This window comes from Oncorhynchus keta, chromosome 13 (assembly GCF_023373465.1).
Source record: "Oncorhynchus keta strain PuntledgeMale-10-30-2019 chromosome 13, Oket_V2, whole genome shotgun sequence".
Classification (NCBI taxonomy): Eukaryota; Metazoa; Chordata; class Actinopteri; order Salmoniformes; family Salmonidae; genus Oncorhynchus; species Oncorhynchus keta.
The window spans coordinates 12231876-12246133 of record NC_068433.1 but is presented as its reverse complement, the minus strand read 5'-3'; the positions used below and the strand labels follow the sequence as shown (position 1 = coordinate 12246133).

At 41.4% G+C, this 14258-nt stretch overlaps 1 protein-coding gene across 1 annotated transcript in view; it reads right to left on the bottom strand.

The window, feature by feature from the left end:
* The window catches only part of LOC118392691 (arylsulfatase J-like), a 45255-nt gene extending 32905 nt beyond the window's left edge, over positions 1-12350 (bottom strand). The window contains exon 1 of the mRNA XM_052459368.1: positions 11394-12350. Within this exon, the coding sequence (XP_052315328.1) occupies positions 11394-11698 (305 nt within the window). The 5' untranslated portion in view covers positions 11699-12350. The remainder of the gene's footprint in view (positions 1-11393) is intronic.
* Positions 12351-14258: the final 1908 nt, after the last annotated feature.

Genomic DNA, 14258 nt, shown 5'->3' with positions numbered 1-14258 from the left:
TGAATGCCTTATTCCACACCCGTGCTCTAAAAACCTGCGACAGAGGACACACGTCTGCTCTGTCTGGACACGTCTGTTGTCGTCTCCCAAGCTGTTAAATACTCCATCTTTGACACGGACAGAAGTGTTGACAAGGTTCCATTGTCCCGGCCGCCTTGTTCAGGTATTTCAGAGAAACTGATCTTCAGCACCACCCATTGTCTTGCCATGTCTCCCGCATTCCGCAGACATAGTCCACATTCTTCAACTTTAAAAGAACAGCAGACCCACTGCCAGACCAATGCAACCTCTGCCTTTTCCTTGGCATAACTCATTGGACTCTCCGGGAAACCAGTGAATAACTGAGAACAGTGAGAGTTCACAGGGTTTGAAGAGTCAAATTAGCCGTTGAACTTGGGAGGAAAACGCTCCACTACAGCCTCCAATCGTCTAATAGGTTGTGGCGCTCGCGTTCAGAGCTGCTGCCGAGAGGTCAGGTACCGTAGCAATCTGTTCTGCAGCTCCTGTCATGGGGGACATTTTAACTGCTTTACCTCAGCAGCACAATGAGGTTTCACTTGTCTGTCTCCTACTCTTCTCCATTACTGACTCCATAACGTTAGATCAGTCTAGATAACCTGTTGAGGTTGACGGAGGTGAAGACTGAAATATGTTACTTAAAAGGAGCAGGGTCAGTCTTGCATTCTGCCAGCAGGTCACTGGTGTCTGATAGAGAAGGCCCAGAGGGCAGGAGACAGTGGGCATCTGTGTGTGTGAAAGATCAAGCTGGGCTTCTTTCTGGTGTCCAGGTTGAGTGGGTTAGGGTTAGAAAACATCCGATCCTGACCATCTCTAACTCTTCTGCACCAGTTGATTCTGGAAAAACCCTTGCTGCCCATAGAACATTGTCACCGTCACAATGATAGCTTCTCTTTTTAGGATCAGTGACCGCAATGATAGTGTGTGGGCATGGTCGTAGGGAGAGGGGGCGCATCGGGGTTGAGCAAGAGGGTTGAGAGAGATTTTGGGATGATTGTGCAGACCGACTCCTGAACTAAAAGCATATTCAATAGAGAGTGCTTCACAGTCCAGGACTATGCTTTATCGGGCTTCATGCAAGGATGTTTCTTCAGCTGGTCTTTCTACTGAAAGGCTTCAACACCAGCTCCTACTATGCAAACACAGGAGATGAAACACACGGTAATCCATTTCTTTCTCACCAGGATAAAGCACTAACCTCTTCCCTGTAATGGCCAGTCAGTGGCAGTGACATGAGGAATAAGACTGAAGAAATGTCTGATATTCGCTCTACGTGAACCTCATTACCATACATGTCAACGCGCGCCAGGATATCTGGATGTTTACTTGGACCTGACAGTCATGTTCAGTCCCCTAGCGAGAGTTGAATATTTATGAGGCAAGACAACCTGTACATATAGTGACAGTTGAGAAAAACACATTTAAAATCTATGGCTCTATTGTGTATAAGGTTGGTTTACAATGGGGGAGCAAAACGATCTGTAACGGAATCACTGCAACTATCGGGATATAGTACAATACAGTACAGTAGAGTAGAGTACAGTCCAATACAGTAGAGTAGAGTACAGTCCAATACAGTAGAGTACAGTCCAATACAGTAGAGTACAGTCCAATACAGTAGAGTAGAGTACAGTCCAATACAGTAGAGTAGAGTACAGTCCAATACAGTAGAGTCAGTCAATACAGTAGAGTACAGTCCAATACAGTAGAGTAGAGTACAGTCCAATACAGTAGAGTACAGTCCAATACAGTAGAGTACAGTCCAATACAGTAGAGTAGAGTACAGTCCAATACAGTAGAGTAGAGTACAGTCCAATACAGTAGAGTAGAGTACAGTCCAATACAGTAGAGTACAGTCCAATACAGTAGAGTACAGTCCAATACAGTAGAGTACAGTCCAATACAGTAGAGTCCAATACAATACAGTAGAGTACAGTCCAATACAGTAGAGTACAGTCCAATACAGTAGAGTACAGTCCAATACAGTAGAGTACAGTCCAATACAGTAGAGTAGAGTACAGTCCAATACAATACAGTACAGTAGAGTACAGTCCAATACAATACAGTACAGTAGAGTACAGTCCAATACAGTACAGTAGAGTACAGTCCAATACAGTACAGTAGAGTACAGTCCAATACAGTACAGTAGAGTACAGTCCAATACAGTACAGTAGAGTACAGTCCAATACAGTAGAGTACAGTCCAATACAGTACAGTAGAGTACAGTCCAATACATTACAGTAGAGTACAGTCCAATACAGTACAGTACAGTAGAGTACAGTCCAATACAGTACAGTAGAGTACAGTCCAATACAGTACAGTAGAGTACAGTCCAATACAATACAGTAGAGTACAGTCCAATACAGTAGAGTACAGTCCAATACAATACAGTAGAGTACAGTCCAATACAGTAGAGTACAGTCCAATACAATACAGTAGAGTACAGTCCAATACAATACCGTAGAGTACAGTCCAATACAGTACAGTACAGTCCAATAGAGTACACTAGAGTACAGTATGATACAGTAGAATACAGTACAGTCCAATACAGTACAGTAGAGTACAGTAGAGTACAGTCCAATACAGAACAGTACAGTAGAGTACAGTCCACTACAGTACAGTAGAGTACAGTCCAATACAGTACTGTAGAGTACAGTCCAATACAGTAGAGTACAGTATAGTACAGTAGAGTACAGTACAGTACTGTAGAGTACAGTCCACTACAGTCCAATAGAGTACAGTATAGTACGGTCCAATAGAGTACAGTACAGTACAGTAGAGTACAGTAGAGTACAGTCCAATACAGTAGAGTACAGTACAGTAGAGTACAGTCCAATACATTAGGGTAGAGTACAGTCCAATACAGTACAGTACAGTACAGTCCAATACATTAGGGTACAGTACGGTCCAATAGAGTACAGTACAGTACAGTAGAGTACAGTAGAGTACAGTAGAGTACAGTCCAATATAGTACAGTAGAGTACAGTATAGTACAGTACAATAATACAGTACAGTACAGTACAGTAATACAGTAGAGTACAGTCCAATACAGTACAGTAGAGTACAGTCCAATACAATACAGTAGAGTACAGTAGAGTACAGTCCAATACAGTACAGTAGAGTACAGTAGAGTACAGTCCAATACAGTACAGTAGAGTACAGTAGAGTACAGTAGAGTACAGTCAATACATTACAGTAGAGTACAGTAGAGTACAGTCCAATACAGTACAGTAGAGTACAGTAGAGTACAGTAGAGTACAGTCCAATATAGTACAGTAGAGTACAGTATAGTATGGTCCAATAGAGTACAGTACAGTAGAGTACAGTCCAATACAGTACAGTAGAGTACAGTCCAATACAGTACAGTACAGTCCAATACAGTACAGTAGAGTACAGTAGAGCACAGTCCAATACAGAACTGTACAGTCCAATACATAACAGTAGAGTACAGTCCAATACATTAGGGTAGAGTACAGTCCAATACAGTAGGGTAGAGTACAGTCCAATACAGTAGAGTACAGTACAGTACAGTACAGTAGAGTACAGTAGAGTACAGTAGAGCACAGTCCAATACAGAACTGTACAGTCCAATACATAACAGTAGAGTACAGTCCAATACAGTAGGGTAGAGTACAGTCCAATACAGTAGAGTACAGTCCAATACAGTCCAATACAGTAGAGTACAGTACAGTACAGTACAGTAGAGTACAGTCCAATACAGATCTGTACAGTCCAATACAGTACAGTACAGTCCAATACAGTACAGTACAGTACAGTCCAATACAGTAGGGTAGAGTACAGTCCAATACAGTAGAGTACAGTAGAGTACAGTAGAGCACAGTCCAATACAGAACTGTACAGTCCAATACATAACAGTAGAGTACAGTCCAATACATTAGGGTAGAGTACAGTCCAATACAGTACAGTAGAGTACAGTCCAATACAGTACAGTAGTACAGTAATACAGTAGATACAGTAGAGTACAGTAGAGTACAGTCCAATACAGTAGAGTACAGTACAGTAGAATACAGTCCAATACAGAACTACAGTCCAATACATAACAGTAGAGTACAGTCCAATACAGTAGGGTAGAGTACAGTCCAATACAGTAGTACAGTACAGTACAGTAGAGTACAGTAGAGCACAGTCCAATACAGAACTGTACAGTCCAATACATAACAGTAGAGTACAGTCCAATACAGTAGGGTAGAGTACAGTCCAATACAGTAGAGTACATTAGAGTACAGTCCAATACAGAACTGTACAGTCCAATACATAACAGTAGAGTACAGTCCAATGCAGTAGAGTACAGTCCAATACAGTACAGTAGAGTACAGTCCAATACAGTAGGGTAGAGTACAGTCCAATACAGTAGAGTACAGTACAGTACAGTAGAGTACAGTCCAATACAGTAGAGTACAGTACAGTCCAATACAGTACTGTACAGTCCAATACATAACAGTAGAGTACAGTCCAATACAGTAGAGTACAGTAGAGTACAGTAGAGCACAGTCGAATACAGAACTGTACAGTCAATACAGTACAGTAGAGTACAGTCCAATACAGTACAGTGGAGTACAGTCCAATATAGTACAGTAGAGTACAGTCCAATATAGTACAGTAGAGTACAGTCCAATACAGTACAGTAGAGTACAGTATAGTACGGTCAATAGAGTACAGTACAGTATACAGTAGAGTACAGTAGAGCACAGTCCATTACAGAACTGTACAGTCCAATACATAACAGTAGAGTACAGTCCAATACATTAGGGTACAGTACAGTCCAATACATTACAGTAGAGTACAGTCAATATAGTACAGTCCAATACATACAGTAGAGTACAGTCCAATACAGTACAGTACAGTACAGTCAATACAGTAGAGTACAGTAGAGTACAGTCAATATAGTACTGTACAGTACAATACATAACAATAGAGTACAGTACAATACAGTAGAGTACAGTCCAATACAGTACAGTAGAGTACAGTCCAATACAGTACAGTAGAGTACAGTCCAATACAGTAGAGTACAGTCCAATGCAGTACAGTAGAGTACAGTCCAATACAGTACAGTAGAGTACAGTCCAATACAGTAGGGTACAGTACAATACAGTAGAGTACAGTAGAGCACAGTCCAATACAGAACTGTACAGTCCAATACATAACAGTAGAGTACAGTCCAATACAGTAGGGTAGAGTACAGTCCATGGTACAATAGAGTACAGTACAGTACAGTCAATACAGAACTGTACAGTCCAATACATAACAGTAGAGTACAGTCCAATACAGTAGAGTACAGTCCAATACAGTACAGTAGAGTACAGTCCAATACAGTAGGGTAGAGTACAGTCCAATACAGTAGAGTACAGTCCAATGCAGTAGAGTACAGTCCAATGCAGTAGAGTAGAGTACAGTCCAATACAGTAGGGTAGAGTACAGTCCAATACAGTAGAGTACAGTACAGTACAGTAGAGTACAGTAGAGTACAGTAGAGCACAGTCCAATACAGAACTGTACAGTCCAATACATAACAGTAGAGTACAGTCCAATACATAACAGTAGAGTACAGTCCAATACAGTAGAGTACAGTCAATACAGTACAGTAGAGTACAGTCCAATACAGTAGAGTACAGTAGAGTACAGTCCAATACAGTAGAGTACAGTCCAATGCAGTAGAGTACAGTCCAATGCAGTAGAGTAGAGTACAGTCCAATACAGTAGGGTAGAGTACAGTCCAATACAGTAGAGTACAGTACAGTACAGTAGAGTACAGTAGAGTACAGTAGAGCACAGTCCAATACAGAACTGTACAGTCCAATACATAACAGTAGAGTACAGTCCAATACATTAGGGTAGAGTACAGTCCAATACAGTACAGTAGAGTACAGTCCAATACAGTAGAGTACAGTAGAGTACAGTCCAATACAGTAGAGTACAGTAGAGTACAGTCCAATACAGTAGAGTACAGTAGAGCACAGTCCATTACAGAACTGTACAGTCCAATACATTAGGGTAGAGTACAGTCCAATACAGTAGAGTACAGTACAGTACAGTAGAGTACAGTAGAGTACAGTAGAGCACAGTCCAATACAGAACTGTACAGTCCAATACATAACAGTAGAGTACAGTCCAATACAGTAGGGTAGAGTACAGTCCAATACAGTAGAGTACAGTAGAGTACAGTCCAATACAGAACTGTACAGTCCAATACATAACAGTAGAGTACAGTCCAATACAGTAGAGTACAGTCCAATACAGTACAGTAGAGTACAGTCCAATACAGTAGGGTAGAGTACAGTCCAATACAGTAGAGTACAGTCCAATGCAGTAGAGTACAGTCCAATGCAGTAGAGTAGAGTACAGTCCAATACAGTAGGGTAGAGTACAGTCCAATACAGTAGAGTACAGTAGAGCACAGTCCAATACAGAAATGTACAGTCCAATACATAACAGTAGAGTACAGTCCAATACAGTAGGGTAGAGTACAGTCCAATACAGTAGAGTACAGTAGAGTACAGTCCAATACAGAACTGTACAGTCCAATACATAACAGTAGAGTACAGTCCAATACAGTAGAGTACAGTCCAATACAGTACAGTAGAGTACAGTCCAATACAGTAGGGTAGAGTACAGTCCAATACAGTAGAGTACAGTCCAATGCAGTAGAGTACAGTCCAATGCAGTAGAGTAGAGTACAGTCCAATACAGTAGGGTAGAGTACAGTCCAATACAGTAGAGTACAGTACAGTACAGTAGAGTACAGTAGAGTACAGTAGAGCACAGTCCAATACAGAACTGTACAGTCCAATACATAACAGTAGAGTACAGTCCAATACAGTAGGGTAGAGTACAGTCCAATACAGTAGAGTACAGTCCAATACAGTCCAATACAGTAGAGTAGAATCCAATACAGTACAGTAGAGTACAGTCCAATACAGTACAGTAGAGTACAGTCCAATACAGTAGGGTAGAGTACAGTCCAATACAATAGAGTACAGTACAGTACAGTCCAATACAGTAGAGCACAGTCCAATACAGACCTGTAGGGTACAGTCCAATACAGATCCATAAAGTACAGTAGAGTACAGTCCAATACAGTACAGTAGAGTACAGTCCAATACAGTACAGTAGAGTACAGTCCAATACAGATCCATAGAGTACAGTAGAGTACAGTCAAATACAGTACAGTACAGTCCAATACAGTACAGTAGAGTACAGTCCAATACAGTACAGTAGAGTACAGTCCAATACAGTACAGTAGAGTACAGTCCAATACAGAACAATATAGTACAGTAGAGTACAGTCCAATACAGAACAATACAGTACAGTAGAGTACAGTCCAATAATGTACAGTAGAGTACAGTCCAATACAGAACAATACAGTACAGTAGAGTACAGTAGAGTACAGTCCAATAAAGTACAGTAGAGTACAGTCCAATACAGAACATTATAGTACAGTAGAGTACAGTCCAATACAGAACAGTATAGTACAGTCCAATAGAGTACAGTCCAATACAGAACAGTAGAGTACAGTACAGTCCAGTACAGTAGAGTATAGTCCAATACAGTACAGTAGAGTACAGTCCAATACATAACAGTAGAGTACAGTCCAATACAGATCCATAGAGTACAGTAGAGTACAGTCCAATACAGTAGAGTACAGTACAGTAGAGTACAGTAGAGTACAGTCCAATACAGTAGAGTACAGTACAGTAGAGTACAGTCCAATACAGTAGGGTACAGTCCAATACAGAACAGTATAGTACAGTCCAATAGAGTACAGTCCAATACAGAACAGTAGAGTACAGTACAGTCCAGTACAGTATAGTCCAATACAGTACAGTAGAGTACAGTCCAATACATAACAGTAGAGTACAGTCCAATACAGATCCATAGAGTACAGTAGAGTACAGTCCAATACAGTAGAGTACAGTACAGTAGAGTACAGTAGAGTACAGTCCAATACAGTAGAGTACAGTACAGTAGAGTACAGTCCAATACAGTATAGTACAGTCCAATACAGAACTGTACAGTCCAATACAGTCCAATACAGTACAGTAGAGTACAGTCCAATACAGTAGAGCACAGTCCAATACAGACCTGTAGAGTACAGTAGAATACAGTCCAATACAGTACAGTAGAGTACAGTCCAATACAGTACAGTAGAGTACAGTCCAATACAGATCCATAGAGTACAGTAGAGTACAGTCCAATACAGTAGAGTAGAGTACAGTCCAATACAGAACGGTAGAGTACAGTACAATACAGAACAGTAGAGTACAATCCAATACAGTACAGTAGAGTACAGTCCAATACAGTACAGTAGAGTACAGTCCAATACAGTACAGTAGAGTACAGTCCAATACAGTACAGTAGAGTACAGTCCAATACAGATCCATAGAGTACAGTAGAGTACAGTCCAATACAGTAGAGTAGAGTACAGTCCAATACAGAACGGTAGAGTACAGTACAATACAGAACAGTAGAGTACAATCCAATACAGTACAGTAGAGTACAGTCCAATACAGTACAGTAGAGTACAGTCCAATACAGTACAGTAGAGTACAGTCCAATACAGAACGGTAGAGTACAGTACAATACAGAACAGTAGAGTACAATCCAATACAGTACAGTAGGGTACAATCCAATACAGTACAGTAGAGTACAGTCCAATATTGTACAGTGGAGTACAGTCCAATACAGTACAATACAGTACAGTAGAGTACAGTAGGGTACAGTCCAATAGAGTACAGTAGAGTACAGTCCAATATTGTACAGTGGAGTACAGTCCAATACAGTACAATACAGTACAGTAGAGTACAGTAGGGTACAGTCCAATAGAGTACAGTAGAGTACAGTCCAATATGGTACAGTAGAATACAGTACAATAGAGAACGGTAGAGTACAGTCCAATACAGAACAGTAGAGTACATTCTAGAGGTTAACCGATTAATCGGAATGGCCGATTAATTGGGGCAGATTTCAAGTTTTCATAACAATCGGAAATCGGTATTTAAAAAATAAAATAATAATTATACCTTTTATTTAACTAGGCAAGTCAGTTAAGAACACATTCTTATTTTCAATGACTGCCTCGGAACTGTCTTTTTAACTGCCTTGTTCAGGGGCCGAACGACAGATTTTCACCTTGTCAGCTCAGGGGTTTCAATCTTGCAACCGCACAGTTAACTAGTCCAACCATGGCACTCCACGAGTAATCTGCCTGTTACGCAAATGCAGTAGAAGCCAGGGTAAATTGCTAGCTAGCATTAAACTTATCTTATAAAAAACAATTAATCATAATCACTAGTTATAACTACTGATCCAGTTTAGCAGGCAATATTAACCAGGTGAAATTGTGTCATTTCTCTTGCGTTCATTGCACGCAGAGTCACGGTATATGCAACAGTTTGTGCTGACAGGCTCATTGCGAACTAATTTGCCAGAATTTTACGTAATTATGACATACATTGAAGGTTGTGCAATGTAACAAGAATATTTAGACTTAAGGATGCCACCTGTTAGATAATATACCGAACGGTTCCGTATTTCACTGAAATAATAACGTTTTGTTTTCGAAATGGTAGTTTCCGGATTCGACCATATTAATGACCAAAGGCTCGTATTTCTGTGTGTTATTATGTTATAATTAAGTCTATGATTTGATAGAGCAGTCTGACTGAGCAGCAGCAGGCCCGTAATCATTCATTCAAACAGCACTTTTGTAAATTTTGCCAGTCAGCTCCCTGCAACAAGGCATGGAGGGTAAATCAACACAGTCTGGTCCCTCCAACATACAGCACATAGCACACTACAGTACCATAGCTGTCCACACATTTCTGACCACATTAGTGACACACACACACACACACACACACACACACACACACACACACACACACACACACACACACACACACACACACATCACTTCTAAAGGGCCCCTAATCTCACACACATCACTTCTAAAGGGCCCCTAATCTCACACACATCACTTCTAAAGGGCCCCTAATCTCACACACATCACTTCTAAAGGGCCCCTAATCTCACACACACACACACATGACTTCTAAAGGGCCCCTAATCTCACACACATCACTTCTAAAGGGCCCCTAATCTCCTCTTTGGAGGAACCTCTTCTCCTTTGAATCATAGATACAACCCACCACCACCACTTTCTTGCGATCATCCTCCCAGAAGTAACCTGGTAACGTAATAGACTATACACCTAGATTTCCATATGGATGCTACTACCACAGTATCAGCCCTTTTTACTGTACAAGAGGGGTGAGTGGAGTCGGCAAAAGGGGAGACACTTTTCTCCTTATTTTCCCAGACGCTAGCCAGAAGAGGTGCCTAGCAACCTTCCCGTTTCCTAAGGAGCGAAACAGATGCTGGTGTAGGCAGGCATCTCTATAGGGACAGTCCTGTGTGTGTGTGTGTGTGTGTGTGTGTGTGTGAGAAAAATGCTGATGTGAAACATCGTAGGACTAATAAACATACAGTATAAACTACACTACAAAGTGAAACTGCAATCAGGCTACCGTTATGTATTCACCCCTGCTCTCTAATATATCTGTAACGTTGCCTTCCGTGGACCCAAAACACAAGGTGGTTGCTATGGGGAAAGCCAAGAGTGGCTCCACTTGCAAACAGCTAACTTGTTACTGTGCTGACATGCACCTTTGTTCTCCGGCATCCAATTATGTGTTTTGTCATTTAATTTGCTGCAACCTTGTTGCTACGGTGTGCTTTTGCATTTCAGTGTCTTAAAAACATACGGTGACTCTACAGTCGGTCTGCACGGCCGGTTGTGATACAGCCTGGAATCGAACCAGGGTCTGTAGTGACGCATCTAGCACTCTAGCCTTAGACCTCTGTGCCACCGAGGAAAGATTAAAGACCAATATCAAAAAACAAACTAGGCTTCCCTTTTTATATGTTGATTAATCATCGGAGTAGAGAAACACACTATGCTTTGTGACTCCTGGTAAAAATTTGACAAAGAACCAGCTAAAAAGAGGCCCATATGCATGTCAAGTCTAATAACAACCCAATGTTCCTCTCCTAGGACAAACAAGTTAGCAACAGCTAACTAGCTAAATGTCCATGAATGTTTCAAGTGTGTTTCGACCTGCCATCAAATGAACATAGTTGGTTCACGGTTGGTTTTGATATTTGAACCTGTCATGATGGTGTTGGTGAGGATGGACAAAATCAACATGCACGTGATGGCGCACCCCGACTCACGCGCCTACTGGTGTTGTCAGCAAGTTACTCACCTCTGGACTTTAACACATTTATAACACATTTAAAACACTTGCATTGTCCATTGACCACAACTGAATGGCCACTAAACAGTAGGATAAACGTACCTCCCAGTCATCAATTGACTCCTGGAGGGGCTACAGAGAGGCTGCACATAGTAATTCTCCAGTTTCACTCCCTGCGCTGCCAGCCTGTCCAGAGTTGGGGTTTTGATCTCGGACCCATGGTAGCCCACGTCCCGGAAGCCTTGGTCATCAACCAGGATGAAAATTATGTGAGGTTGAGTAGTTGGACTGTCAAGTTCATTCACTCGGTTTTGCAAATTGCTATTCCAATTTTCCCATGACATCTGATAGCCACATGTTGGTGAAGTAGACGCGAATAAACTTGCCAGGACACTGAAGAGAAACATTTCCAACCCCTCCGTTTACGCTGCATCAAAACATTCCAATCACTGCATCACTCTCTCGAAAAAATAAAAGCATAATTGTTTGCTACATTGCACATTGCAACAAAGTTGCTGGTTGTCATAATGGACAGAGCGTGAGTGTAGTGGCGCGCTGCACATGTTCCGGGATAACAGAAGTGGGTTCGCATTGTTCTCAATAGACTATTCTCCTACTCTAGATGGCGTTTATGTTCGGAAGCCGACGAAATACCAGTCCAGTCCTTTCAAATTCTGCGACAAGTGTCTTTGTGATCACCTAAACGTTCATCTAAACTTGTGGAATGTAAAAACACATCTTTCCGTCGGAAAGTTTTATTCCTCGTTTGAAACGTGGTTCTTACCAAAGTCATTGGATTTACGTCACTGTCTTGCTCCGCAAACAGTCCAAAAATCAATCCCGAACCTCATTCTTTCGTCTGGGACGTGGGACATCGCTCGACAGGTTGGTTTTTGGAGCTCAGTTTCTTTCCATCCGAATGGTCCTCCTCTCTCAGCAACGGCGAATCTGCTTTTCAAGAACCTCCCTGACATGCCAGCACGCGCTGTCAGCTCGGTGGGCTGTTCCGTGTGTGCGCTCTCCTCGCGCTCACGGTCAACTGCTCAACACCGCAGAACTGAAAGCTCAATTCATGCAGCATTTTGTCACTGCCTCTGCGTTCTGGCATTTCAACATCCCTGTCTGACTCTCTCTCCCAAAGTCCACATATGTAAATGAGAGTAGGGCAGTGGGCTACGATAAAACATTGCGTCAACCTTTTGGGTTATGAGTGACAGTGTCAATGCAAATAATGGGATCCGTTTCAACCGTCTTCTCGAATATAATTGATTTGTTTCCCCATAACTCCCAGAGGAAAGCTGTTTTACTTCTCTGGATTTGCAGACCTGCAAGGAATGACATTTGCAGTGGAGATTTTAGCATGTACATCTTGGAGGCGCAAACGAAAAAAATGCGACTAGACAACACATCACTAACAATACATGAATTGCATTATAACGGTGACAAATGGTACCCACAAACTGTTAGGGCCTACAGCAGTCCCAACACCTTATTACCTGCTACACCTGGTTATCAGTGGAGCCTTGTCTAGCAGCGAAACAGTTTATTCAGCCTTATTTACTGCCTTAAAACCCATAGCTGATATGGCTGACTTGACCTATTTAAGGATTAGCACCTTTTATTACATTTTTTGCAGAAAATTACATAATCTAACTGCCTGTAGCTCAGGCCCTGAAGCAAGCATATGCATATTCTTGGTACCATTTGAAAGGAAACACTTTGAAGTTTATGGAAATGTGAAAGGAATGTAGTAGAATATAACACAATAGATCTGGTGAAAGATAATACAAAGAAAAAAAACAATCGTTCTTTTGTATTTGTTTTGTACCATCATCTTTGAAATGCAAGAGAAAGGCCATAATGTATTATTCCAGCCCGGATGCTATTTAGATTTTGGCCACTAGATGGCATCAGTGTATTTGCAAAGTTCTAGACTGATACAATGAACCATTGCATTTAACAAGAATTTAAGCTTTCTGCCAATATCAGAAATGTCAATGTCCTGGGAAATGTTGTGTTCTCTTACAACCTCATGCTAATCGCATTAGCCTATGTTAGCTCAACTGTCCCGATGAATGGACACCGATCCCGAAGAAATGTGGTTTCTACTGATAATTGAGATGTAAAAGCTATTGCATAAGGGGACGACGAGCGGATAAGAGGCAAGCCGTAATTTTGATTAAGACGTTAATGAGCGAGCTAGGACAGACATAGTCAATATAACTATTTGTTCAGCACTGTCACGCCTTGGTCTTAGTGTTTTGTGTTTTCGTTGATTGTTTGGTCAGGCCAGGGTGTGACATGGGTTTGTTTTGTTGTATTTCGTATTGGGGTTTTGTGGTTATTGGGATTGCGGCTGAGTAGGGGTGTTGTATGGGCTTGGCTGCCTGAGGCGGTTCTCAGAGTCAGGTGATTCTCGTTGTCTCTGATTGGGAACCGTATTTAGGTAGCCTGGGTTTTGCTTTGTATTTCGTGGGTGATTGTTCCTGTCTCTGTGTAGTGTTCACCAGATAGGCTGTAATAGGTTTCACGTTCCGTTTGTTGTTTTTGTATTTATTAGTTATTTCATGTATCGTTCCGTTTTTTCTTCATTAAAGACATGAGTAACCACCACGCTGCATTTCGGTCCGACTCTCTTTCTACAAACGAAGAAAGCCGTTACAAGCACTTTGAAATGCACATCAACATAATTCAGAACATGGGCCATTCTTACAGTATTCTCCCTGTACACCAAGTCAGAATCGTAGGATAAATAAAGGGGGCAGACAATGAAAGCTCTTATAATATTTGATGATGACATTTATCTAAAACAGGCTATAGGCCACATGTGAACCAACAAGTCAGAACAGTTGGCAGAATTAGGAAGGAAAAAATGACCAAATTATTAGGGTGAGGCACATGGGCTACTAACAGCTTACTATACAACATACACTTAGTATTACTTTCTTAGCTACAGTATACATATCC